The 23,684-nt window shown below is 39.5% G+C and overlaps 1 protein-coding gene across 1 annotated transcript in view; it reads left to right on the top strand.

Annotated features, from left to right (window-relative positions):
* LOC150086329 (uncharacterized) overlaps positions 1-23,684 on the top strand; it is a 120,192-nt gene that overhangs the window by 5,761 nt on the left and 90,747 nt on the right. The window contains exon 2 of the mRNA XM_090371306.1: positions 16,781-16,872. Coding sequence (XP_090227432.1) covers positions 16,781-16,872 — 92 coding nt within the window. The remainder of the gene's footprint in view (positions 1-16,780; positions 16,873-23,684) is intronic.

Genomic DNA, 23,684 nt, shown 5'->3' with positions numbered 1-23,684 from the left:
AGATGCATTGCAGGATCATCTAGATAAGACTGCAGCAATAATTCAGACACAGCATGGGTTTGTTAAGGATAAGTCTTGTCTGACAAATTTGATTGGTTATTATGATGTGGTTACAAAGGAACTGGATGCAAAATATAATAATTTTGATATCATATACTTGTATTTCAGGAAAGCTTTTGACACTGTTGCGCATGGAAGAATACTGTACAGATTGGAGCAGAATGGTATTAAGGGTAAGTTGCTAATGGATAAAAGAATGGTTGAGTGGGAGAAGACATAGGGTGGTAATCAATTGGTGCTGCTCTTCGTGGACTAATGTTATTAGTGGAGTCCCACAGAGTTCGGTGTTAGGTCCACTGTTGTTTTGTATATTTATCAATGATATTGATGAAGGTATATCAGGCTTAGTATCGAAGTTTTCTGATGATACAAAGGCTGGCAGGGTTGTTAATGACAATAATGGCAGTGTGTTACTGCAACAGGATCTAGAAAATTTGGGCCGATGGGCTGAGAAGTGGCAACTGAAGTTAAACATTGAAAAATGCAAAGTATTGCATATGGGTAGAAGTAACCCCAGAGAAACGTACCAACAGTGTGGTACTACACTTAAGGTGGTAGGAAATGAAAAAGACCTGGGAGTAATTGTGCAGTCTGATATAAAGTTTTCTGAGCAATGCAGACAGGCTGCCAGGGCAGGTCATGGGGTGTAGTAGTAGTAGTAGTAGTAGTGGCACATGATGCAAGAAAGCAAGTGTAGGAGCTTATGCAGCATCAGCCAAAAAAAAAAAAAAAAAAATCATCACACCATTCCCTCCAAATGCCTGTCCAGTTCCTCCTTAAATTTATTTAACCTATCAACTTCCACAACGACAGATGGAAGTTTGTTCCAGCAATTAACCACCCGCTGGCTAAAGGCAAATTTCCGCACATCTATTCTACATCTGTCCTTTCTTAATTTGAACTTATGTCCCCGTAGGTTCGTAATCTGAACAAGTGGAAGGATCCCATCAGAATTCAGCGTGCTCAACCCATTCAAGGCCTTATAGACCTCAATCAGATCACCGCGCAGGTGCCTAGTCTCCAGCCACTGCAATTTGCAGAACTTAAGCCTCTCTTGGTAAGAGAATCCTTTCATTCCCCTCACCAATCGTGTTGCTCTTCTCTGTACACGCTCAAGCAAATCTACATCCTTCCTAAAATGAGGCCTCCAGACCTGTACGCAGTACTCAAGGCGTGGCCTGACCATTGCCTTATACAGAGGGACAATCGCCTCCTTTTCCCTGCTAGCAAAATTCCTATATATCATTGACAAAACCCCATGACCTGCCCTAGCAGCCTGTCTGCATTGCTCAGAAAACTTCATATCTGACTGCACAATTACTCCCAGGTCTTTTTCATTTTCTACCACCTTAAGTGTAGTACCACACAGTTGGTACGTTTCTCTGGGGTTACTTCTACCCATATGCAGTACTTTGCATTTGTCAAGGTTGAACTTCAGTTGCCACTTCTTAGCCCATCTGCCCAAATTATCTAGATCCTGTTGCAGTAGCACACTGCCATTACTGTCATTAACAACCCTGCCAACCTTTGTGTCATCTGCAAACTTCGACATTAAGCCTGATATACAAAGGGTACTAGGAAAGTTTTGCAATATGACGCAACAATGAATCACAGGAAGCTGCTTGTTGCTGCATGTTGAGACATGTTCATACGTGCATAGTAGCCGTCGCGCCAAGTCGATGGGATCAGTTATTCATTAGTAGTGAGAGTGTAAAGTGCTTGCGATGGCATCGTGGTCACGAAATGAGATAAGGACAGTTTTGCGGTATAATTTCGTGCGTGGTTTAACCATAGACCAGTGCTTAGAAGAAATGACTCTTGCACTAGATGATGATTGTCCACATCGTACAACGATATTCAGGTGGTATAGAGAATTCCAAAGGGGAAATTTCACTCTGGAGGATTCTGAGAGGCCGGGAAGGCCACGAACGTCAGTTACGGAGGAAAACGTTACTGCTGTGAGGAAAATGCTTGACGAAAACAGGCGAGTGACCTACCAACAGATAGAGGATACTTTGGGCCTAAATGCACCAGCAATTCGTTCGATTCTGCAAGATCATTTGCACGTGAAGAAACTTTGTTCTCTCTGGGTGCCGCATCAACTGACTGAAGAGCAGATGACACGACGTGTGACTTGGTGCCGGGAGATGTTAAAAAAGTTTGATAAGGGACAATCTCGGTATGTGAACAACATCGTGACAGGTGACGAGACTTGGCTGTACTATTACGGTCTGCCGACCAAGGCTCAAAACAAAGTTTGGGTCTTTGATGATGACGACACACCGTAATTGTCAGAAAATCCCGATCTGTAAAGAAGAAAATGATAGCTGTATTTTTCAAATCGAGTGGAATTGTGGAATGTGTCGTTTTGGACACGCAGAAGACAGTCACAGCTAAGTGGTATACTGAACAATGCCTGCCTAAAGTCATTGGATCTATGAAGAACCTGCGGCCAAAGTCAAGAATGGACACCTGGTACCTCCATCACGAAAATGCTGCAGCTCACCGCGCCAAAGCCTGCACCGAATATTTGACCACGACAGGACTGAAACTTCTCGAGCACCCTCCCTACAGGCCAGACCTTGCTCCCTGCGACTTTGCACTGTTCCCGCATGTGAAAATGAAGCTAAAAGGGAGGCGGTTTTCCAGTGATGAGGACCTTCTACGGGCTTGGGACAACGAGTGTGCTTTACTCCCTAGTGAAATTTGGCAGAACTGGTTTAAAGATTGGTTTCTGAGGATGGAGAGGTGTATTGAATGTAGAGGAAATTACTTTGAAAAAATTAAATAAACAAAGCTGTATTGCAAAACTTTCCTAGTACCCTTTGTACCTTCATCAATATCATTGATAAATACACAAAACAACAGTGGACCCAACACCGAACCCTGTGGGACTCCACTAATAACATTAGTCCATGAAGAGCAGCACCCATTGATTACCACCCTCTGTCTTCTCCCACTTACCCATCCTTTTATCCATTGTAGCAACTTACCCTTAATACCATTCTGCTCCAATTTGTACAGTAGTCTTCCATGCGCAACAGTGTCAAAAGCTTTCCTGAAATCCAAGTATATGATATCAAAATTATTTTTCGCATCCAGTTCCTTTGTGACCACATCATAATAACCAATCAAATTTGTCAGACAAGACTTTCCCTTAACAAACCCATGCTGTGTTTGAATTATTGCTGCAGTCTTGTCTAGATGATCCTGCAATGCATCTTTAACCAGTGACTCCATTATTTTACCCGGAACAGAAGTTGTCAATGATATACAGGAATTTTGCTAGCAGGGAAATGGAGGTGATTGTCCCTCTGTATAAGGCAATATAAGGCACACAGCACTCAAGGCCACGCCTTGAGTACTGCGTGCAGGTCTGGAGGCCTCATTTTAGGAAGGATGTAGATTTTCTTGAGCATGTATAGAGAAGGGCAACAAGATTAGTGAGTGGAATGAAGGGATCCTCTTACCAGGAGAGGCTTAAGTTCTGCAAATTGCAGCAGCTGGAGACTAGGCACCTGCGAGGTGATCTGATTGAGGTGTATGTTGCCTTGAATGGCTTGAGTCCGTGGAATTCTGATGGGATTCTTCCACTTGTTCAGATTACAAACCTAAGGGGACATAAATTGAAATTGAGGAAGGACAGATGTAGAATAGATGTGCGGAAATTTTCCTTTAGCCAGTGGGTGGTTAATTGCTGGAACAAACTTCCATCTGTCATTGTGGCAGTTGTGGAAGTTGATAGTTTAAATAAATTTAAGGAGGAACTGGACAAACATTCAGACAGGATTGTTTTGTTTTTTTTTTTTTTTTTCGATGATGCTGCATAAGCTCATACACTTGCATTTTTGCATCACATGCCACTACTACTATATAGTGCATCATCTTGTTGCCGGATAGCTGCTTCAAAGTCTCACTCACGCACAGTTGTTGAACAACCCACTTCTGAAGCATGTTTAAATAAGCAGAGTGATTGACACTTGTATTAAAAAAACTTTGCCCCATCAATTGATCTGAAATTGCTCCCTATATTATGACGTGAGGAGGATGCTGCTCAATTTCCTCATAAAAATGAGGATTTTCTCATCAGTGGCCAAGCGTCTATCAGAAAGTTCATTAACATATCCGGGCTTAAATGACTTCAATCTGAAATCCTTTTTAGCTATTTTTTGCTGCCCTGTGGAGTGTGAAATGCCTAACAGAAGGCCTTTTTCAAGATGATTTCAGTGGTGATCTTGTGGACATCACTTCAATGATGTCCACATGGTGTTGATGTGATTCTAGATGACCAGAATTCTTTAAACTTCCTGTGGAAAAAGGCTTCCTGTAAACTTCCTGTGGAAAAAGGCTTCCTGTGAACTTTCTGTGGAAAAAGGCTTCCTGTGAACTTTCTGTGGAAAAAGGCTTCCTGTAAACTTCCTGTGGAAAAAGCTTCCTGTATACTTCCTGTGGAAAAAGGCTTTTCCCCCATACCCATACATGAAAAATGTGTACGAGCAGGTTGAACCTCTGCGAAAATCATGGCCTTATGTCTTCAAAAAAGCTTTCTTGTGCATATTTGTGAACTCAGAACACAAGTATTCAGTCTCTTTTCTGCAAATACTGGAGTACTACCTAGAAAAAGTATAGAAAAAATGTAAAACAAATAATTAACAGGACACAATCTCATGCATAGGGACTTTGAGAACACTGTGTAGAAGTAGCCATCACTTTTGTAATTGTCTCTGAATTTGAATTGAAATTAAACATTCACATTCAGTACTATTCAAAATTGAAATGTAGTACTAAATTCATTTCATTCAGTAATGACTATATACAGTATTAGTATTGGCAAAATAATGGAAGCGAAGCTTATACAACAAAAAAACTTTCTATCTACTTCAGTTACTCATTTCTTTTAGTAATTTGCCCACTTTAAATTTATTCAAACCATGAAAACACTACTTAAGGGCACAAAAGGTGATATAGTTGTACACGTTGGCACTAATAATATTAAGAGTAGGAGACCGGCAGAATTACTTAACAAGTACAGGTCACTGTTGAACAAAAGCCGAGAATTAGGGTTGAATTTGAAAGTGTCTGCAATTCTGCCCAGACACGATAGGAGGGAGTATATGATGAGAGCCTTGTCGATCAATTCAGCCCTGAAAAGATTATGCAAGGCTCAAGGGGTAGAATTTTTTTCAGCCTGGACTGTACTTGTTAACAGGAGAGATTGCTTCTACAGGGATGGGATACACTTAAATAGAAAGGGTGCAAGAATATTTGCTGATGCTATCGAGGCAGTGTTAGGTGGGTCGGAAAACTGCAAGCTTGGGGGGAGACAAAAACCAATAGATTGACAGTAGCCACTGGCAGAGGTGAAAGAGATTCTTGCACTGTTTCTATTAGAATGAGCAGAAGCCTGAAAAACAAGATGCATGATATTTCAGAGACTGCTGGGAGCCATTGCGGTACAAGTAAACACATGGGTTGTGTTAGGGTAGCTAAGAATAGAAACAGGTGCAGGTATACTTGCGTGTACACCAATGCTAGGAGTTTAGTAAATAAATTTGATGAATTTGAGGTATTGCTCAAAACATCAAAGGCAGATATTGTTGGGATATCAGAGACGTGGTGTCACACAGATATAAGGGGTACAGAACTGCAATTTGGGGAGTACAACGGCTACAGAAAGGATAGACAGGATAGGAAGGGGGCAGGGGTTATGCTATTAGTTAAGAAACACATAAAAACCAAGGAAGTGAAGCCAGTCGACATCGCTGGACAGTGCAGTGTTGAGTCAGTTTGGTGTGACATAAGCATTGGGAGATCAAAATTGAGAGTAGGAGTGTGCTATAGGCCTAATGACTATGATGAGTATAATAAGGAACTGTACAGGGAAATAGAGTGGGCCAGTAAATCAGAGAGTCTCATAATGGGGGATTTTAATTTCACAGATATTGACTGGAATTTGTGGGTTGGTCACTCACACACTAGCAAGGCTTTTGTGGATTTATTGGATGATTGTTTTCTACATCAGCATGTTCGGGAGGCAACTAGAGGGAGTAATACTCTGGATTTGATTATCAGCAGTGATTCTTCATGCATTAAGAATCTGCAGATAAATGAACCACTAGGTGGCAGTGATCACAGTGTGCTGAAGTGGGATTTACTCAAAGAGGTAACTACCATTAGGGGTAAAGGGAAGGGTTATTGCTTCCGTAAAGACGATGGACTGAGACAGTATTTAAATTCTATACAGTGGGACCAACTGATGATGTTACCAACAGCAAATTCAAAATGGGAAGCATTCAAAGAACTTATCTTGGAAGCTACTAGGCTTTACATACCAACTAAGAAATATTGTTCAAGGTTTAGGCCAAAATGGATGTCAGATGAACTAATGAGGCATATGGCAGAGAAGAAAAATGCATGGGATACATACAAATTAACACATGACACAGAAGCCTATGATAGATGCAAGTTGATATGCAACCAAGTTACAAAGGAGGTTAGGCAGGCGAAGGAAGATTACGAGAAATCCTTGGCAAGGGATGCAAAGAAAAACAGCAAAGAGTTCTTTACTTATGTAAACTCTAGAAGGAAGGGGATGAATCAGATTGGTCCACTTGATATTGATGGGTAAGCTGTGTCTATCCTGCTCAGGTAGCTAACAAACTAAATGAATATTTTGCATCGACATTCACACATGAGGAGTTATTCAGCGAGGGGAATGCCAGAGGTGTATTCAACTCTAGTAGTAAGCTACAGAATCTTGAAATAACTGGAAGTAAAGTGGAGGAGAAACTGTTGAAGATAAACACAAGAAAGGTACCCGGCTATCCAGTTATTCTTTAATATAACTGGCTATCCAGTTATATTAAAGGAGGCAGCAAAAGAAGTAAGCAAACCCTTAGCCATAATTATGAGAGCTTCCTTGGACTCAGGGGAGGTACCCATAGACTGGAAATGTGCAAATGTGACCCCAATTCACAAAGGAGGATCAACGGCTGACACAAGTAATTATAGACCTGTGAGCTTAACTTCTGTTCCAGGAAAATTAATGGAGGCACTGGTTAAAGAAGCACTGCAGGATCATTTAGACAAGACTTCAGTTATAGCTCGGACACAGCATGGTTTTGTTAAGGGGAAGTCTTGCCTGACCAATTTGATTGGATACTATGATGCAGTCACAAAAGAACTGGATGCAGGGAATAGCTTTGATATTATATACTTGGACCTTAGAAAGGCTTTTGATACTGTTGCACATGGAAGACTGCTACACAAATTGGAGCAGTGTGACATTGGCGGCAAATTGCTGCTATGGATAAAGGGGTGGTTGAGGGGGAGAAGACAGAGAGTGGTAATCAATGTACACTGCTCATCGTGGACTAATGTTATTAGTGGAGTCCCTCAGGGCTCAGTGTTGGGTCCATTATTGTTTTCTGTATTTATAAATGATATTGATGATGGTATATCAAGCTTAATGTCCAAGTTTGCAGACGATACAAAGGTTGGCAGGGTTGTCAAGGACACTACTGACACTATGCTACTGCAACAGGATCTGGAAAGGTTGAGCAGATGGGCTGAGAGGTGGCAAATGAAGTTTTAACATTTACAAATGTAAAGTACTACACATGGGAAACAGCAACCCCAGAGCAACGTATCAACTCTGTGGTACTACACTGACAGTGGTAGAGAATGAAAGGGAATTGGGGGTGGTTGTGCAGGCAGATATGAAGTTCTCTGAGCAGTGCAGACGGTCTGCAAGAGTAGCTCATGGAGTATTGTCAATGATATACAGGAATTTTTTCAGCAGGGATAAGGAAGTGATTATTCCCTTGTATAAGGCAATGGTCAGGCCACACCTAGAGTACTGTATACAGGTCTGGAGGCCTCATTTCAAGGATGTAGAGCTGCTGGAACGAGTACAGAGAAGGGCAACAAGATTAGTGAATGGAACAAAGGGGTGCTCTTACGAAGAAAGGCTTAAGTTTTGCAAATTACAGTGTCTGGAGACTAGGCACCAGCGAGGTGATCTGATAGAGGTGTATAAAGCCTTGAATGGTTTGAGCATGCTCAATGCTGATGGGATTCTTCCTCTAGCTCAGAAAAATCACCGGAGAGGGCATAAATTCAAATTGAGGAAAGACAGATGTAGGATAGACGTGCGGAAATTTGCCTTTAGTCAGCGGGTGGTTGGTTGGTGGAACAGACTTCCATCCCTTGTGGTGGAGGTTGATAGCCTAAATAAGTTTAAGGCTCAGCTGGACAGGTATTTTGAACGAACAGAGGGGTGAAGTGGAAGTGGTTATTTTTTATTTATTATTTATTTTATTGGCTGATGCTGCATAAGCTTGCTTTCTTGCATCAAATGCCTCTACTAATGCTAATGCTAATCTGGGGATTGGTTTAAATTTTCATAGCGCTTTATCATTAGCTTTAGTTCCTTATGGAGAAATACTTCCACTTCCACCACAACAGATGGAATTTGTTCCAATTGTGAGTAATCAGTTGAAAGCAAAAAAAAAAAAAAAAAAGTTGTAGAATAGTTGCATTTATTCTGCAACTATCCTTTTCCAAATAAATATTTTCTATAAATAACTTTTCTCTATAATTATTTGTTAAACTCCTGATGCAATACTCATAACAGCATTACTCCATCAGTTACCATTTAACTTCATATTTTATTACTGATTGCAATAAAGATATAAATATTGAGAGAGAGCGAGAGAGAGAGATATTATTCTGTTCTATATTAGTTGCTATATTTGCTGCTATCAAAATGCAGTACTGTGCCTTTATCAATGTTAAACCTAAATTTAATTTTTTAGCTCATCTGCCTAGTTCATCTAGAGCAGTGGTTCTCAACCTTTTTTTGCTCGTGGCCCACTTCTGAGTTTCATTCACCTCTGTGGCCCCATCCCTCCTTGTTTAATAAGGAAACATACAGAGCACTAACAATGTAAGTTAACACGCATCCAAGGCGAGAGAGTGGCAGGTGATGCAATAATTATGTGGAGCAGCATATTTATCATTACTGCTAGTAATCATTAAGATTTTTCACCATTTATTACACTGTGTTTAATTTGATTTTAATCTGCCATATTAAAGTAATGAAAAAAAAATAATAATCTTTGAATTCAAGAATTTTACAATTTCAGGAGGAGGAAATTAAAATGAAAAACAGAACAAAACATGGATATCTATATGAAAGTGTATTTATATCTTTAAATATAAACCATGCAAATTGGTCCATGGGAACAAAACAATTAGCATTAGTAAACTTACTTCCAACGTAGGGAACTGCTACAGTAATAGAACTTGCGCAGAAAAATGTCTTCCTCCAAACACTCTGAATACCAAACTGAAGAATATCTGAAATTTACTCAAAAGGTGGCAGTGAAACTCATGAGAGGAGTGGAAGACATATAGGAAAATAAGGAATCATTTTTCCAGGAATCCAGTTAACCATTTCGTTAAGGCTTTTCCCTGTCCAAGATTGCGGGGACTGAGTCAAGAGTACCTATTTACTAGTACTTGGAATTCCCAGATCTAAGATTTTGGTTTAAGTACAATAAGTTCTATCCCTTCTAAGTAAGGTACACAGAAACAATGATATTCTGTTATTATATTATCTATATAATATTGGTGTAGATACACCATAGACAACTCTTAAGAAACTACGAAGTAGTTGTTATAGTAGGCATCATTTGCTCTGTTTCTCATATTGTGTTCTTCCTTCACGACGAGTTGCCATGATATTGCACTACCTCGAATAAGTAATGCTTCACTAATAGAGAAGACTATTGTTACTTATTCTCAGTGAGTACCACCACCCAGATGGCACCGCTTCAAGGCTATTGGCCTATCATCATTGGATGGGCAGGTACCCTGGTATTCCAGACATGACGATCCGGTTGTGAAGTATTTTTATTTTTTTTTTATATTAGTAATAATTTTATTTTAGAAGTTAGTGTTTTGTGTCCCACTGAAGTTTCCATGGCTTCCGATTTTACGACTTTTACCTATGGCTCCCCGTTCAGAACCACTGATCCAGAGACGCATACTGTGATTGTCATTAACTGTCATGCCCACCTTTGTATCATCAGCACATTTAGGTGTAAAACTTGAAATATTTATATCAATATCATTAATAAATGTTAGTGATGCTGATTTAATGTTTGGACCCCTTCTAACAGTAATTGTCCCAACACTATCCCTTTATGCACAGTGACTTACCCAACTTGATGTTCAGATTCGTGAAAAATTGAGGAAAATTGATCTAAGCAGTCTAAGAAAATAAGCTGCAAATGGGTACCTAAGCTGTTAACAATGGAAATGAAATTTTACAGGCAGATCTGCCAAGACCTGTTGCAGGTGTGTAATAACTACAATAATAACAGCGTACTGTCAGTATCATTAACAACCCTGCTGACCTTCCCAGTTTGCAGACGATATGAAGGTCGACAAGGTTGTTAATGACACTGACAGTACGCTGCTGCAACAGGATCTAGAAAAGTTGAGCAGATGGACTGAGAGGTAGCAACTGAAGTTTAACATTGACAAATGTAAAGTACTGCATATGGGAAGCAGTAATCCCAGAGTAATGTATCAACTGTGTGGTACTACACTGACAGAGGTAGAGTGAAAAGGACCTGGAGGTAAGTGTGCAGGCAGATATGAAATTTTCTGAGTAGTGCAGACAGTCTGCGAGAGTAGCCCATGGTGTCTTGTCAATGATATATAGGAATTTTTTTTAACAGGGATTAGGAGGTGATTATTCCCTTGTATAAGCAAGTCAGGCCACACCTTGAGTACTGTATACAGGTCTGGAGGCCTCATTTTAAGAAGGATGTAGAGCTGTTGGAACGAGTGCAGAGAAGGGCAACAAGATTAGTGAATGGAACAAAGCGTTGCTCTTACGAAGAAAGGCTTAAGTTTTGCCAAATAGTGTCTGGAGACTAGGCAACTGCAAGGTGATCTGATTGAGGTGTATAAAGCCTTGAATGGTTTGAGCATGCTCAATGCTGATGGGATTCTTCCTCTTGCACAAAATAATCACCTGAGAGGGCATAAATTCAAATTGAGGAAAGACAGTTGTAGAATTGATGTGTGGATGCCTTTAGGCAGCAGATGGTTTCTGGAACAAACTTCCATCTGTTATTGTAGCAGTTGATAGCTTAAACAGATTCAAGGCAGAACTAGACAAACATTTGGTGCTGGTGGATGAGTGAAATGAGAAGGGGGGTGTGTTTTTTTTTTTTTTTTTTTTTTTTTTTGGCTGATGCTATATAAGTTTGCTTTCTTGCATCATGTGCACTTGCTAATGCTAACTTTTAAGAAATTTTTTTTTTTTAAATGCCTGATAACAGGTGATGAGATCTGGATCTCCCATTTTGACCCTTATTCTAGACACTAATCTGTGGAATGTCAATGTCCAGTAGAGAAAAAATCTGAAATGCATACTCTGAGAAAAGAATTGTTGGCATTAACTCAATCCATTCAGAGCCTTAAAATGCTTAGAGAATTTGTGAACATTTTTCTCAGTGACTTCCTAATTAGGAATTCTCTTTTTTGATCTCTTCTGGCTTAAAATCACTCATATTACCTCTAAAAAAATTGCAAAATAACTGCAATAATCATTATCAGAGAAGGCCTAATATTTCTAAATTTTTTTTTTAGAGGTGATAGGCGTGATTTTAAGCCAGAAGAGATCAAAAAAGAGGAAATTCCTAATTAGGAAGTCATTGAGAAAAATGTTCATAGAATCTCTAAGCATTTTAAGGCTATGAATGGATTGAGTTAATGCCAACACAATTCTTTCTCAGAGTATGCACATGAGGAGGCATAAATTAAAATTGAGGAAGGATGGTTGTAAGATGTGAAAATTTGTTTTCATGTAGTTGAGTGTTGGAACAAACTTCCATCTGGCATTGTAGAAGTGGGTAGTTTGAATAAATCCAGGCAAGAACTAGACAAACCGTTAGATGGGATTCTTCTTCTTCTTCTTCTTTGGTCCTTAGCTGGCAGCTGGGGGAGGCGGTTGGCCACGCAACCAGTATGCTGCTGTAGGTGCCGCAGGGTTTCGGACTTGCTCTGTGATGTTCTTCCATACCTTACGATCCATGGCTTCAGTCCTGGCCTGGTTAAGGTCGAGACGTCGGCTCTTCAAGTCATCTTCCACTTGCTTGGCCCACGTTTTCCTAGGCGCGGTCCGTTGGATGCTCCATTGGGTGGGTCGTTGTCTCCAAAGGAGTGTGGATGGTATTCTGTTCGTGCCCATTCTACATACGTGGCCAAACCATCTGAGCCTTCGCTTCTGGATTTGGTCGGCAATGGTTGGTTGCTGTTGGCATCTGGCGCGGATGGTATCATTAGTGATGCGGTCGCGAAGAGAGATGCCCAAGATCTGCCGCAGGCATCGCATTTGGAATACCTCAAGTTTGTTCAAATCTAACTTGAGACAAATCCATGTTTCCGATCCGTAAAGAAGAATGGGCAGGATCAAAGTCCGGAAGAGTCGGATTTTAGTCTTTGTGGAAATGTTGGTCCTCTTCCACAGACACCATTTGAGCGAGGCGAACGCAGTGGCCGCCTGTCCAATTCTGCTGTGGATTTCCATGGTGGATGCAACTTTCTTCTCCTGGACCAGCGACCCAAGGTATTTAAAGTCCTGCACTTGCTCGATCTGGACGCCTTCGAGATAGATGGTGGCTTGCGACCCATCTGTTGTCAGGGCCTTTGTCTTACCAGCATTGATCTTCAAACCGTATGGCTGGGCAATGCGGGCAATGTCGTAGAGGATGTCCGTGGCTTCAGCGTCGTTACCGGCAAGGATAGCACTATCATCAGCAAACATCAGGTCAGTCACATAGTGATCCTTGTCATATTGTATGCCCTGTCTGTTTCTGAATGCTTGCCTCATAATGGCGTCGACCACGATGTTGAAAAGCAACGGGGAGGCTACATCCCCTTGGCGGACTCCAGTTTGGATGGTAAATTCCTCAGATAAATCATTCTGGATGCGCACCTGGCTGGTTAAACCGTTGTATGCAGTTTGGAGGAGTGTGATGACTTTTCGAGGTACATGTTCAACCTCTAGTAGTTTCCATAAGGCAGGCCGGTGGACACAGTCGAAAGCAGACTTAAAGTCAATGAAAACAATGACGGTTCGCTGTCCACACCGGATCCTCTCCTCCATCAGCTGACGAATGGCAAAGATTTGATCACAGCATCCTCGCCCGGGTCTAAATCCTGCCTGTTCTTCTCGACTGGTTTGCTCGCGATGTTTTTGCAGTCTTGACTGGATGATCTTCATAAAGACCTTTCCGATGATGGAAAGGAGGCTGATGCCACGGTAGTTCTTGCAGTCCCGGTTATCACCTTTCTTGTGGATCGGTACGATAATAGCTTTCCTCCATGTTAACGGAATTTGTTCAGTGCACCAGATGGTTTTGAGGAGTGAGTGTAGTCGGCGAAGCAGTACATCTCCCCCGGCTTTGATCGCTTCTGTGGTGACTTGGTCCACTCCTGGTGCCCTGCCATTCTTCAGGGATTGTATGGCTGCTTTCACTTCTTCTACTGTAGGCTCAACATCGACCATGGAGACCTCAGGGGGGTCGATCGAGAGTGCTGTTGCTGGCGGTCCCTGAGGTGGGTCGTGATTATACAAAGCTTTGAAGAATTCACTCCACCGTTGCAGGCGTTCGGATGGTGATCGCACGAAGGTCCCATCAGCATTCTTGATGTTGTCACTAGTCAATTTGGTCTTTCCACTCAGACATCTGAGGGTGCGGTAGAGAGTGCGGTACTCGTTTTTGGATGCCGTCACTTCAAGATCGTCTGCCACTTGGTTCCAGTATGCTTCTCTTTCTGCTGTCATTCTTTGTCGGACTTCTCGGTTTAGCTGCCGGTACCGTTCAAAGTCGACCAACTTTGCCTGTTTCCGTTTGTCCACGAGGTCGAGGCACTCGTCTGATATCCATGGTTGCGTTCGACGTCGGGCAGGTGGACATAGGGGCTTGGCACATTCCAGGATGGCATCAGAGATCTGCTTTTCTTCTTCATTTATATCCTCGGGCACAGCCAGCATCTCGAAGCGGTTGGATAGGGCGATCTGATATGCCTGTTTGTTGGCAGCATTCATTAGCTGCCTCCAGTCCAGCTTGGCTGACCGAGATGATCTTTTTGCATGCCGTAATTTGAGCTGCACCTTAGCCCGGATGAGGTAGTGATCAGATCCGCAATCAGGTCCCCTCATGGCACGAACGTCCATGAGTGATGAGCGAAATCTGGCATTGATCAAAATGTAGTCCAGGATTGCTGAGTCCTTGCCAGATGGATTTCGCCATGTAAGTTGATGTTTTCGAGGGTGCTGGAAATGGCTGTTTCCAATGATCAGGTTGTTAGATGCGGCAAAGGACAACAAACGTAAGCCGTTGTCATTGATCTTCCCATGGCCAAACTTGCCCATTGTTGTTTCCCAACCAGATCTGTCCACGCCAATATGGGCATTAAAGTCCCCTGCGAGGATGATCACTTCTGTCTGCGGAATTGAATCCAGCGTATGTTGGAGCTGGTTGTAGAAGTCATTCTTGGTCGGGTCCAGGCTAGTCTCAGTTGGCGCATAGGCGGGGATAATATGGGTCTTGATGGTGCCCTTGACAGTAAGGACTGCCAGGCGGTCCGATATTGGTTGGAAAGCGATCACACTACTGGTGGCCTGAGCATCGACCATAAAGCCCACTCCTGCTTCTCGTTTCTCACCACCAGAGTAGAATAGCATAACCGCTTCATTAGGTGCTGGTGGTTGGATGATCATCGTTCCAGACCCGGTGAGTCTTAATTCGGATAATGCCGCGATTGATATCTTGCACCTAAGTAGTTCTTGGGCAATGATTTCCTTTTGTCCAACGTGGTGCCCCGTTCGAACATTCCATTCGCCAATGTTAATTGTCCTTTTCGGCGTAGTAAGCTTATTGCTGTGGCCAGTGATCCACTTCACACCAGCACCCTGGGTCCCCAGTGCTGGCGCATCGGCTACCCCGGATGCGGTAACATTGTTATAACAGCTTGTTCTGTGGCCAGTGGTCCACTTCACACCAGTACCCTGGGTCCCCAGTGCTGGCGCATCGGCTACCCCGGATGGGATAGCCGATGGGATTGGAGGTGATGTGGGATTTTTTTTTTTTTTTTTTTGGCTGATGCGCACAGAAGAATGGTCAGCTCCAGTATTCTAGGCTGTCCCATGGGTGTATAATCAGGGTTATTAACTGCCTGACCATTGTGAAGGTACATGCAGAGGATTTGGTTTATGCAGAATGACCAGACATTAACTGAAATGTGGGCGACTTGACTTGCAAGTGGGAACTGAATATTAGTTCTATCAGCATTTAAGATTCCCAGCTAGTAAGCTCATATGTAGCCTGTCATGCCTGGAAGAATGTTTGTGAACACCTCGGGAACCAGTGGCACTACACACTTAACTAAGAACAAAAATACAATATATTGCTGCCTGGATATATTTAAATATTCTGTTTATACACCGGCATGACTACTAGGTCTTAGGAACTGACAAACATTTCAACAATGAATACAAACATTAACAATATTTAGCAGTTGTACCAGTATGAACTATGGTCTGCTCAAATGCATATGACCACTTGGCTATGTGAGCAAGTACTGACATCATATCAAATCAGTCAGTTGTTCTTTTCCTTTTAAAATAAACAAAATAGGCAACTTGCATTTTAGGAACCTGTGCAATGCCTCGAAATAATTTTAGGAACCCATTCAATGCCTCCAAATAATATAATATTAAATGGGTTCCTTTAAGGAACCCATTTATTATTTGCACTTGTATGGAAACATCAAGTTCCAGTAGCATGTTTAATTAAGTTTTTTTTTTTTTTTACATGAAATAAATTTCTTGTATGATTTCTGGTATTTTGCATTTAAATAGTTAATCTCTCTCTGAAATTTATTTTGGTGGCCACTGCAAGTTATTCTATAGTAACATAAGTCCCATTTTGTTTCATTTAATAATAAAAATCAATGTTGTATAGTCTTGTAGCAAATAGAGAGTGGGATAAGGGTGGGATTTAATCTTCTTCCTTTGTAAAGGCCATAAAAGTTTGCTTTAAATGTGAGATCTGATTTTGTGAATGTAGAGATTTGGAACAAATCTCTTACCTCCAAACATCCTGAGTAGAACATTTTCTTGAAAAAATTACCTGGTAATCTTCTTTTAATTTCCTGTAATTCTCCTTTTAAGTATAATGCATGTACTTGTACATTTAAAAAAGCATTGTATGAAGATACCTTTATATGATCCTGAAATGGAATGAGTTCATGAAGTTATTATCATGATTACTTCCTGGAAAAAAGTAAGATTCTGGTTGCAATGAAAGCACTTGTGTGTCCTGTGTTCGAAGTAGCGATGAACACGAACAGAAGATAAACATTTATTATTATATGTATGATACTGAGATACATGGGTGAATTGTTTATTAATATATTATATACTGAAATACATGGGTGAATTGTTTTAGTGTATTATATGCTGAGAAACATGGGTGAATTGTTTGTTTATTTAATATATTATAATCAAGCCTTTTTAATGTTTTTTGTTTTACATATAGTATAGTTTATTGGGGCAATGAAAGAGTTCAATATGTTTATATATATAAGCATGTAGATTTTTTAAAATTTTTATATATTATTTTTCATAATATAGGTAAAGAATTAGCTGGAATATGGCATACTGGAATTGTGGTTTTTGGACAAGAATATTTCTTTGGTTCTGGAGGTATTGAACACTGCATGCCAGTAAGTTTTTTAGTTATATTTATGTAAAGTTGAAGTCATTGTATAATTCATAAAATAGGTTTTGAAGAAAGTATATTTCTTTTAAAATTGGAAAAAAAGTTGAACTGATAGTTCAACAGCGATTGGTGGGAGCTGGACTCCCTCCAGAACAAGACTGGTGGGAGTTTGAGCTCTTGGTAGGGCCACTCTTACCTGTAATGTTGAGGAAGAGGAGTGCACAAGTTTAATTAAAAAAAAAAAAAAAAAAATCCTATTTTGAAATCTCTGTAGCCAAACTTAGGGAAGCTAACATATTGGAATAGAAACCCCAATAATGAAATCCCCATAATACTGTTTCTTTTCTTTGCAGTTTTGTAAGCTTCAAATTTGTGTCAACAACATTACTATGCATAGAAAGGTTTCCAGGATTGGTTGGCAACATTTAAATACTGGGGTTGCCCTGGAATTCCTGGGTGAAAATTTTCCTCCTATATCTCTTAATTTAATTTTTTTTTATCTCTGAAGTTATTCTGAAGTATTTCAGAAGAATCCACGAACCATTATGCACGGAAAGCGATCAAAAATAAATTTTTTTCTGTGGTATATTGATAAATGATTGATATTATGGAGGATACATTGAACATGTTGTGACATGAATTTTCCAGCACTGTTAAATATACATAATTCAAGTGTTAATTTCTGTTTCTAAACAATATTTTTTATATTCAGATGAATAAAATATGATGCATAAAAAAATCAGCATGTATAATTCCACAAATAAACGTTTACTTGTGACTTTGGGTTTTTTCGCACCAAAAGTTGCTGTTAACAAGCTTTCTATAAAAAATTCTTAGGAGGAAAAAAAATGCTTTGAATGTCAGGAATGATATCAACAGAATATTCTTACATTTATTGATTAGTGCAGATATAAATGAAATATAATAAAAAGATAAAAATTTAATGGATAAGATTAATACACAAAATAAAGGATTAACTTTCAATTCAGAGTATCTCTTTATGAAGTGTAATTATAAATTAAGTATAATTACTGAAATATTTGTTTAGTTTAAAATCTAAACAGGAAGAACAGTAAAATTTAGAACTCTATTACATAAAAAAAAAATGCCCAAAAACTTGAAATAATCTTTGCTTCCATGTATTGATACAGCCATTCCATGAATTATTTTTATTTGAAATTGTACCTGTTGGTTTTGCTTTTGTCTTTCTTTCATGGGAGTGTGTGTGTGGGGGGGGGGGGTGATCCATCATCCAACGCAAAATTTCTAATGCAAATCTGATAACAGAATCATTATAACAATCTTTACAGAATAAAGCCGTCTGTGCTGAAAATCAAAACTTCTTTTTAGTTCTGCATGCACCATCTGTTTACAGGTAGCCCTCAATTTATGCCGGGCTTAGGTTCCTGGGGGGACAGGAGCAAATGAATTCGGCACAAATGGAACCCTTTATATCATGGAGTCAATGGGAAATCACAGGGTTAGATTCCGGGCACTAAAAATTTTACCTTTCACTTTGCATCGATTGTTTTATTTTATCAGCATTTTTCATAATTGTAGTAATAGTCGATGGAAGCATATTCATAGCTCTATGCACATTAGGGCAGCTTTCACAAGCTTCCATCCCCCGAATAACCTCCATCTTATTTTTCAATGTGATAGATCGTGCCTTTTTCATGCTTTCATTTGCACTAGGATTCATTGAACTTCTTTTACGCAGTCTCTTTATTCTATTAAATTAAAAACTTTATAACACGATTGACAAAAACTGCACACCGCTATCACTATTATTATTATTTAATTTATTAATAGTGAAATTAATAAAAAAATGTTAGTGTAATAAATTTCCAACATGTGTAAATGGCATAAACAACAACCATCTGAATGCTTCACTGCACGGACCTTTACCACCCGCATCCACGAGTGGCTACTTTGAGTGCGGAAAGCTCATCTCTGATTGGCTATGATACTGAAGTGCTAATCGCTGATTGACTCAGATTGTCCTTGATCACGTGAACAATGCATGATACATAGTACAGTACGATGCCGATAAATTTTTCTGGCAATTTTAAACTTTTGATTTATAAAAAAATTGCAAAAATTAAAAATAAAAATGGCCTTGTAGTTAGTGACCGGCACTATTGCAAATTGCTGCAAATTGGACCGGTGCAAAACGAGGGCTACCTGTATATTTCTGACAAGAGGTGGAATTTTGCTCTTCTTTTCGGAGACTTCTAACACATTGATTACTCAGTTCCCATGGTACTCTAAGTTGATGTAATTTTTAAGTATTATGTCTGTCAAAATGAGGAACAAGTTGGACCATTAGGTAGAACCATTCAATATTGACTTTCATGACAGTTGTGCCCTTACTGTAGTAGAAGCAAACTGTTAATAATCATTAAATAGCATGCTGTCAGTAGCATATTACTTAATGTAGTTATATAATTGTCTGACATAATTTATAATAAGATGACTAATGTACTTAATAAATTTTAGCACATGGAGTACGTTTCCATTGTTTACATTCCCTTCTGGGATATTCTTTTTTAAAGTCTAAATTCCAGTCAGTATCTAAAGTAAAAGTGAATATTTATTTTTGTTTTGCTATATAAATCTTCTTCCAGTCACAGCTCCCTAAGGAGCTGTTGTGGCCACCAACAAATTCCTCCAACTGTGTCGATCGTGTGCTATATGAGCAGCATTGCAAAGTGTCATGCCCAGAAGTTCACTGTTCCCATCCTTCCATCTCTGCACCTCTTACCCTCAGTTTTTCCTTCCTTTATATTCTTCAACAGGAAGTTTTCCCTTATTACTATATGACCAAAAAACTTTTCTTTTTTTTGATGCTATGAAGAAGAATTTTAGGCCTGCCAATTTTATTCAATACCCATTCATTTGTTCTTCGATCCAAGTAAGAAATATGCAGTATTCTCCTGTAACATTACATTTCAAATGCCTCAATTTTCTTCCTTTCAACTCTTTTCAGATTCCATCCTTCACATCCATAAGTGGCAACTGGAAAAATTAACGAATCAGTGATTCTTAGTTTTGTCTTTAGGGGCAGATCATGATCTCTCTATCATTTTATCAGATCAGCGACCAACATTTTAGCAATTGCCTGTCGTCTCTTTACATCGTTTGAGTATCTATTTTTATTAATTCTTGACCAAATTCTTAAGTAAGCAAATTCATCAACTTCAATATCTTGCCCATTAACCTTCACTTTACTGGAATCAATTATCACCACTCACCATAATTTTAGTTTTACACATTCAGAAACAATCCTTTTTTTCTTACTTGCTTCACATACTCTCCTCAGTTTCTTTAAGATGATCATTAGAATTACAAATTAGCACAGTATCATCTGCATGATGAAGGTTGTTTATCTTCAGTCCTCCAATTTTGATGCCGGTCTTTAAATCTTCCAAAGTTCGCGCATGATATCTTTGGCATAAAGATTAAAAGGGTGAGGTGACAAAATACAGCCCTGCCTGACACCGTTACCTATTGTGAAAAAGTCCGTGTTTCCCATGTTTGTTCTCACAGTTCCTTCCTGTTCCCGGTACAGTAGCTTAATCAGCTGAATGATGTGGATTGGGAAACCCATAATAGTCATCGTTTCCCCATAGTTTCATGTTGAACACAATCAAATGCTTTTGCATAATCTATAAAACACAAAATGACTGGAACATTGAATTCTTTCCATTTTTCAATAATCAGTCGTAGGCTTAAGATCTGATCTCTGGTTCCTCTACCCCTTCTGAAACCTGCTTGCTCTTCTGGCATTTCTTCAAGTTTCCTTGAGATTCTGATCAATATGATTTTAAGAAGAATCTTGCTAGCCTGAGAATTGAGATCTCCTTTTTTTGGTAAGTGGATGAAAATTGATTTCTTTCAATCTGATGGCCATCATCCCATTTCCCAAATTTTTACAATCATTTTATGAAAAAACTCACCGCCCTTCACACCTGTAGCTTTAATCAATTCTGCTTGTATTTAATCAATTCCAGGTGACTTGCCACATGTTAGTTCTCAGATGGCTTTTTTGACTTCTTCCTTCAATGGAACTGGTTCATGATCACCCCCTTGAAAAGGGAGTGGCAGATTATTAGTGCCAGCAGGTGCTTGGAAGAGCTGCCCACAGTATTCTTTCCACCTTCCTTTGATTGTGTTCTCCTCTATTAAAATTTCTCCTTTGGAGTCCTTAATTATATTAAGTTTTGGTCGGAACTTTTGTCTTAAGGACATAATTACATCATACATCTGTTTAGTGTTGTTTCGTTTGTTGTGGTATTCGATTTCTTTACACTTTCGATTGATATAATCCGGTTTGTCCTGGCTTAAACAGCGCCTGATGACTTTGCTTAGTTCCTGATACTCTGTTTCCTTGTACACCCTGGGCTTTTGCAGTTCTCTGTTCAATAAGTTTAAAGTGGCTCCTGTAATCCAAGGCTTCCTGATCTCTGACCTTTCTATAATGTAACTATTTGCTTAATTCTTATTTATGCTTTTTGTATTTTCCCACATTTCCTCAGGCAGCATATCGTCATCTAGTTCTAATAGAACTTGAAAACGAATGCCTGTTTCAAGCCTATAATCGTTTGGAATATTTTCTACACCCAGTCATCTAGGGAAAACCTTATTCATGATCTTTTTCAGCTTCAGCTTGAGAATGATGTGGAGTAGCTGATGATCACTGCCGATCTGCTCCAGGAAGTGTTTTTGCTGTGATTACACTGGAACGCCACCTTTGCTGTATAAGGGTATAATCAGTCTGATTCCTTGTTTTATGATCAGGAGATTTCCATGTGTGGAGCCTTCTCGGGTGCTGCTGAAAGCAGATGTTACATATGACAAGACTGTTCAGGTGACTGGTGTTAGGTGTTCAGGTGTTACATATGACAAGACTGTTCAGCTGGTATTTAAATATGAAATGACCTGAAATTTCTCAGCTAATCAAAATAACAGAAAAATTAACCTTTTCATTTTACAGTCAGATTTGTTGGGGATTCTGAGTTGTATTAGTCATATGCTGCCAAGAAGCCTGAGACCTTTTCTGCATCAAAAAAATAAGGGGAAAAAAAAAGTAAATAATATAAAATAAAATAGTAAACTACCTATTTGACTTTCTTCTTAAGTACTTATCCAGCTGTCCTATGAATCTCCCCAAGCTGTTTGCATCAGTCACCCATGAGCGCAACTTATTCTAGCAATTAACAACTCACTGGCTAAAAAGAACTTCTTGCAATTTATTCTTAACCTCTTCCATCTTAATTTGAATTTATGGTCCCCAGTTCTGGAATCATTTATAACAGTGAAAATTTCACTCTTTCATTTTGCTTTCTCCTCTAGCCTTATATACACCTTGATTATGTCTCCTCTAAGGTGTCTAGTTACTGATCTCTGTAGCTGCCCACATATTTGAAGTCTTTCCTCATATGGGTGTTCAAAATTGCTGCCCCCTCTCCAGACTTGTTTTGCCAGTCTTTGAGCCTTTTCCAGAAGCCCAGTATCTTTTTTCTTTTCCAAGTGTAACTTTACAATTACCCTATCTTTACAATCAAATCTTGGATAAGATAAGATAAGATAAGACATTCCTTGCACTTTTCTTGCTGCCTGTCTACACTGCTTGGGGAACTCCATGTCCAATCACATCATAACTTCCAAATACATTTTTTCCCTCTACAGTACTTAATTCTACTCCACCAAGTGTATATTGGGGTTGCTATTCTCCAAATGTAAGACCTTGCATTTTGTTGCATGTAAGTTGTCCTGAAGAAACTTCTTCTTGGCACTAATTATAGGGGTTTAAGTGTTTTGATTGTATTTTGTGTAAGGTGCTTTCTTTAATTTTCTTTTTCTATTGTTATTTCACATGAGAGTATTTTTCTTGTGTGTATAGTTTGTTTTTAAGTGATTTGAGCATGCTGCAGTCTTCTGCATTTAAATTAGTGTTGCTAGAAATTAGTGGAAGTGTGCAGTTGAGTTGAGTAAAAGGGAATCACTTTTACAAGCATCTTTTATTGATTTTGGTTGGATATTAGTAGTGCAAAAAAACAGTGCAGTTTCCATATCACCTATTTATCCCCGGGGACTCAATTAATTTGTTTAGTTCTTTCTTTGAATTTATTAAACCTACCCACTTTCTTGACAGTGGAAATTTGATCCATCAGACAAATTTTGACATATCTATCTTGCAATCAATTCTTCCTCTATTTAAATTTATGCCCTTGTGTGTAGTCTGAACAAGGGGGAAAGCCACCATCAGCATTGAGCTTACTTAATCCATTCAAAGCCTTAAACATCTGTCTCTCCTTGCAGGCCGAGTTCATTTCATTGTCTCCTGCTGGATCATTAATCTTGCAGAACTGAAGTCTTTCCTTGGTAAGTGAGCACCCTTTTGTTCCCCTGCACTAATTGCAGTCGTCTTCTTAGCATCCTTTCCAAACAGATTCGCATGCTTCCTAAAATGAAGTTGCCAGTCCTGTATGACCCGTGTGCAATACTCATGCTATGGCCTAACTATTGCCTTGCCCAACAGGATAATCACTTTCTTATCCCTGTCCTAAAAATTGCTTAATATTGTTGACCAAACCTCCAAGAGCTGTCCGTGAAGGCTGTTTACACCCAGATATCCAGCTCAGGACCCTGGCAAACCTACGGTCCTGAGCTGGATATCATCATTCTTCTCTTTCTTGGTGATGCCTTCTACTTCTCTCTCTCTCTCTCACACACACACACACAGGGGGTAACTCGGGAATTTTTTTTTTTTTTTTTTTTTTTTTTGGCTGGTGCAGCATAAGCCTCAGACTT

This window comes from Mastigoproctus giganteus, chromosome 4 (genome assembly GCF_048544385.1).
Source record: "Mastigoproctus giganteus isolate SK-2022 chromosome 4, ASM4854438v1, whole genome shotgun sequence".
Lineage (NCBI taxonomy): Eukaryota > Metazoa > Arthropoda > Arachnida > Uropygi > Thelyphonidae > Mastigoproctus > Mastigoproctus giganteus.
Note: the sequence above shows the minus strand (reverse complement) of the source record. Positions and strands in the feature narration are given on the sequence as shown.